Source organism: Austrofundulus limnaeus, unplaced genomic scaffold (assembly GCF_001266775.1).
Source record: "Austrofundulus limnaeus strain Quisiro unplaced genomic scaffold, Austrofundulus_limnaeus-1.0 Scaffold15, whole genome shotgun sequence".
In the NCBI taxonomy this organism is placed as follows: Eukaryota; Metazoa; Chordata; class Actinopteri; order Cyprinodontiformes; family Rivulidae; genus Austrofundulus; species Austrofundulus limnaeus.
In genome coordinates, this window is record NW_013952417.1 from 3,865,124 (window position 1) to 3,870,744 (window position 5,621).

Below are 5,621 nucleotides of genomic sequence, written 5' to 3' on the forward strand. Positions count from 1 at the left end.
GTGTTCCACGCCCAGAATGAAAACCGCACTGCTCTTCCTGAATCCGAGGTTCGACTATCCGATGGACCCTCCTCACCAGGACCCCCGAATAGACATTACCAGGGAGGCTTAAGAGTGTATAAATAATTCTGATACTGTATTAGTTTGTACACAAACAAATCATGTCACACTCCAGCAGGACATAATCATTAAAATAAAAGGACTGTATTTAAGAAGTATTTGTATTTCATGAATTATATTGTTGCATTTGGCCGCAGCCCTCAGATTTTCATTTTGAGGAAAAGGTTTGGGCTCCCTTTATATATGTATATAAACTGAAACAGCTAGACTAGTGCKTCCTAAATTTAACTACCGCATTTTAATACGCCAGTCATTTCTGCATTTTTAGGGGAGGTCACATCCTAATAAATGTCATTATGGAAAATCTAACTGCTCATTTCAAATCAATAGTTTTACTTTTAATACTTAAGTACAAAACATATCAGATACTTTAAGACTTTAACTCAAGTAATTTTCCTAAAGGAGACTTTAACTTTTACCAAAGTAATTTTTTGGTAAGATATTTGTACTTTTACTCAAGTATCACTTTGTGGTACTTTAAACAACACTGGCCATGCTTCCAGAGCATGTTTCCAACTTAAACATTTTACAGCAATCTTGTGTGTTTTTAAGTGCAAAATTATAYCCAACTTGTTGCATCACTCCCGTACATTTGCCTCACCTTTACACTCGGCTGCTCCGTTCAGAGCGAACCCCACAGGGCAGGTGCAGTTGTCACCATGTTTCACTGTTCCAGATGGACAGCTACATCCTGCACCACTTGTCTGCATCACCTGATTTCCTGGACARGGAGCAAGAGAGGTGCTTGAGGAAGCTGTGGCAGTCAATGAAGCTGTAAGTATAAAAAACAAAGGAAAAGAATGTAATGTTAGGAGAAAATGAGGTGTAAAGCATAAACACAACAAAAGAAAAGTTGTTACACACGTGATGTGGTGGGTGTGTGGCTTGGTGTTGCTTCACTAATATTTCTGATGTCATTCTCCATCACCAGCATCTAAAACACAGAAGAACAGCAAACCAAAAGTTTATCATCTCTATGTATGAAGAAAACAATGGTAATCTAAAGAAAAAAAAACATTAAATGGCTACATGTCTCGTCTGGTTTATGGTGTGCTTCAGGACTTCATTGTCATCGTCCTTATGGTTGTTCAGGTTTTCYGCCACTGACAAGTACAGCAGTGAAGCAGACATGAGGGTCCATAGGTGGAGCATCATCTGAATCTGCATYGAAAAGAAGCAACATGTAGCCTGTTGAGACATGTTGAGGCAGGCAAAAGCACTGTAATTAACAACCACCCCCCAGATGTCTGCACAGAACAAAAGAAACACACTCCCTCTGAGGATTTAACTCTGAAAAAGAGCACTTCTATGCTGAATAACACATCCTAGGACTAAAGAAACATAAGTATTGGAGCAACAGTGTTTTATTAGTGTTGATGTGATCCAAAGCTGTAGAYCAAAGCTTGCAGACTTACCTGTGCTTTATTTACTCTCACCTAAAGATGTTTTTTGGAATCCCCAGAGACCGACAGGTGGGGACTTTRGGGAGGTGAAACGCGATCAACGCCTTTCTTTCACTTTAGATGAGATAAAACCTTTAGCAGGACTCCAGCTCCGTGTGTCTGTGTGTGTGTGTGTGTGTCGGAATGAGTGAGGGGTTGATCCAGCAGTGACTCCCCACATCCTGTCTCTGAGCGCCACACTTCCCATTCCACAAATCCCAAACCACAAAAAAGAGAAGGAAAAAAAAAAAAAAACCAAGAGCAAGGCTTGTAGGCTGATTTCTCACATAATATAAAAACTCCTCTGTGTAGACCATAAAGACATTTGATGTTAAAAAACAAGGTTTTGGTACCAAGTGAAAGCTAAATAATTTAGTGAATTTTACTTATTTACTTGTTTAATTTACTGCAAAATGTAGTGTGAACGGTTAGTGCTGAAAGATTTGAAAAACTAAATATTTAGCTGAAAAAAGCTTTAAAAAGTGGCTAAAACAAAGAAAGCAGCTGAAATTAGCAGAAACAAAATGAAAAAGCATCAAAGGTTTAAATTAGCAAAACAATAGCAGAAAATGTTAAAAGGACAGCTTAAAAGCAGAAAAAATTAAATTCATCTAAATAGAAGCTGAAGGAAGTTGAAAATAGCACAAAGAAGTTTAAAAGAGCAAAACCAGAACAAAAATGGAAAAGTACAATAAAGATTTATGAACAGTTTGAAAGGTTTTAAGGATGTTAAAGACAGTTCTATTCATTTTAATGAGAGAAAAAGTCAGAATAAGCTAAACACCTCAAGCTAAACATCTCAAAAAGTGTAAATTGTTGAAATACCATAAGTCATAGTCTGAAGGAGATGAATGTTTTGATGCAGTATAGAAATTGTTGAAATAGCAAAACAATTGTGGTGCGAGACAAATGCCAAAAAAAAATCATTCACACAAATAAGAGCAACTAATTAAAACACTGATGTTTGAGCCCAAAGTCTACCTTCTTTTTTCTACTCAAGCAAAACCTACAGTGACACACATCTTTTTATTTGTATCTAATGGGATTGAGAGGAAGTTGAATATTTTAATCCTGTTTGATGTTTCAACTGTCTGACAGCAACAATCAAGTCAATTTATCCTGCAAACATCTGAAATATCTCAAATATTTCCACAGCACAGGAAGGAATTCAGTTGTATAAGCTATTTATAATGAGTTCAATTAATGAACTGTATTAGTTTGAGTTGTTTTTTTCCATCTCTCCTTTTAATTGTTTCTCGGCTGCATGAGGCATGAACTACTTCACACATCAAATAGGTCTGTGCTTTGGAATGAAAAGAAAGTCACAAAGACTAAAATCAGCATAGTTGCTCTTTACAAACAGGATAAAGCAAGTTTTATTTCCAGAGTAAATCATCTAAACATATTCATGCTGACTCCCAGAAAAAACTGTGAAGTATGAGATAATTATAATGAAATATAATTTCCTACTCATTTAAAATGCATATTTGAACAAATATCTTCTTCACTGCAGAAGTTTAAAAAGTTTTACTTCTTATCCTTTTTTTGTGCACATGAACCTCTCTGGTATTTTCATGTACCCTAGGGTCCAGTCTTTCAGAAAGTACATGTTAACAGAAAAAATGTTGGGTCTCACTGCCCCCAGGGACCCCTATTTGGCTACACCCCTTTTCTATTGTGACCATCAAAATTAGGGGTACAGAAAACTTAAATGCCAATAACTTTGCTATAAACCAACCAAAGTTTAAAAACAAGGTATCAGAAGATTTGTATTGGTTAGCTCTTCGATGTAGATGACATTTCATTAGCAAATTTCTGCTTGATGACGTCATCAGGTGGGGTCAAAAGGTCACAACCCCAACAGAAGATGAAAATTTTCATCTTTTTAGTCTGTAGATTAGGCTGGGTCACCATGCATACCCCACTACTGAACTTCTCTGGTATTTTCATGTACCCTAGGGTCCACTCTTTCAAAAACTGCATGTTAACAGAAAAAAAGTTGGGTCTCACTGCCCCCCAGGGACCGCTCTTTGGCCACACCCCTTTTCCATTGTGACCATCAAAATTAGGGGGACAGGAAGCTTAACTGCCAATAACTTTGCTTTACACCAACCAAAATTTAAAAACAAGGTAWCAGCAGATTCATATTGATTAGCTATTGGATTTAAATGACATTCCATTAAACAAATATGCAAACTAGTGTCATCAGGGGGTCAAAATGTCACCACCCCAACAAAATACGACAAATTTCCTCTTTTTAGTCTATGGGTTAGGGTAGGTCACCATGCACACCCCACTACTGAACTTCTCTGGTATTTTCATGTACCCTATGGTCCACTTTTTCAAAAAAAAAAGCATGTTAACAGAAAAACATTTGGGTCTCACTGCTCCACAGAGACTGCTTATTGGCCACACCCCTTTTCCGTTTTGACCATCAAAGTTAGATATATTCAGGAAGCTTAACTGCCAATAACTTTGCTATAAACAAACCAATTTTTAAAAAAGGTATCAGCAGATTCATATTGATTAGCTCTTCGATTTAAATTAATTTCATTAAACAAATCTGTGCTTGATGATGTCATGATGTTATCTTGTCTGCCATCTGCTGGACACTTTTTGTTGTGCTCATATTTAGACGTCCTATTTTGCAAATGCTGCCTTCCTGAAATTTGGTATGCTTGTTTGTCTTTGTGTCTATGGCGTATAATGATGTGATTGTGATGCTGTAATTCTGAGTGTTTTATGTGCTGCAGAACAGGAACCTGCTGTAAAACAGCAATTATGCTGAGTCAGGCTTGATTTTTAGTAATCTTTTCCTGTTGAATCGATAAATCAAATCAAATCAATTCAAATCAATCAGGGGGGTGAGGGGTCAAAATGTCACTACCCCAACAAAATATGACATTTTTCATCTTTTTAGTTTGCAGGTTAGGGTGGGTCACCATGCATGCCCCATTACTGAACTTTTCAGGTATTTTCATGTACCCCAGGGTCCACTCTTTCAAAAACAGCATGTTAACAGAAAAAAGCTGGGTCTCACTGCACCCCAGGGACCGCTTTGGCCACACCCCTTTTCCACTGTGACCATCAAAATTAGGGGTACATGGATCTTTACTGCCAATAACTTTGCTATAAACCAACCAAATCAGTTTTTTGTGTTCAAATTACAATAGTTTCTTCAACATTTCATTGCAAATAACCTTTTTTTTTCCTTTTTCCGTGTACATATTTTACATATTTTCTTGTTTGCTTGGACATCAGTTCAACTTAGATTATAAAGAGTCTAATAATGACATTTGTTGTGAAAAGACATCAGTCAAAGAACAATGCATTGAACAGTTTGTATCACTGACATCCTGACCCTCCCCTAATTTATGTAAACTTAAAAAAAGTTTTTATAGTTCTGTACTGGTTAGTATTTTTCTTTCAGAAGCAGAAACTGACAACAGTGTGGAAGTTGCTTTGAAAAAGCAAATTTATTCAGCTTATTCTTGTGAAGTATACAAGATATTTGAAAACATTGTTTTGRATTTTAATGAATGACTGTCATATGAGCTCTGTTCCTGTCCTAAAACAACTTGTAGGTGAATTACATTTAGCAACAATGACTTTTACAGCATTAGCTATAGCTTCTATCAGTATTTGTCATAAAACACTATGGTATGATAAAAAATATAAGACTTTTAGAGACTGCTTTTATCGCACATTACTCGCTGCCATTTGAGTTCTTTTTCACAAGAGGTAACTGAAGACAAATGCTTCTGTTCAACGTTAATGAACCCTTTTGTTTTGAAAGGTATTTAAAAAGTCACATAGYTACAAGGCAGTGACATGAAAATTTGACTAATTCTATAAATAAACAAAGAAATCTAACTCTGTAGATACAAAAATACAGTAATGTATTACTGTAATATAAAAATTCTGAATGTTACAGAGCTGAGGTAAAAAAGGAAAATTTCTCAATGCTCTTAAAGGGGCAATATTATGTGTTTCTCAGGCATACATTTAAAAACTATACCATAATAAAGTATCTATGTCACCTTTAGTTGTTATTAAAAT

At 36.0% G+C, this 5,621-nt stretch overlaps 1 protein-coding gene across 1 annotated transcript in view; it reads right to left on the reverse strand.

Moving 5' to 3' along the window:
- The window catches only part of si:ch211-221n20.8 (multiple epidermal growth factor-like domains protein 6), a gene marked incomplete at its 5' end in the record, with an annotated part of 23,585 nt that extends 21,783 nt beyond the window's left edge, over positions 1–1,802 (reverse strand). Inside the window, 3 exon segments of the mRNA XM_014002942.1 lie at positions 722–892; positions 985–1,054; positions 1,150–1,802. Of these exon segments, the coding sequence (XP_013858396.1) occupies positions 722–892; positions 985–1,054; positions 1,150–1,320 (412 nt within the window).
- Positions 1,803–5,621: the final 3,819 nt, after the last annotated feature.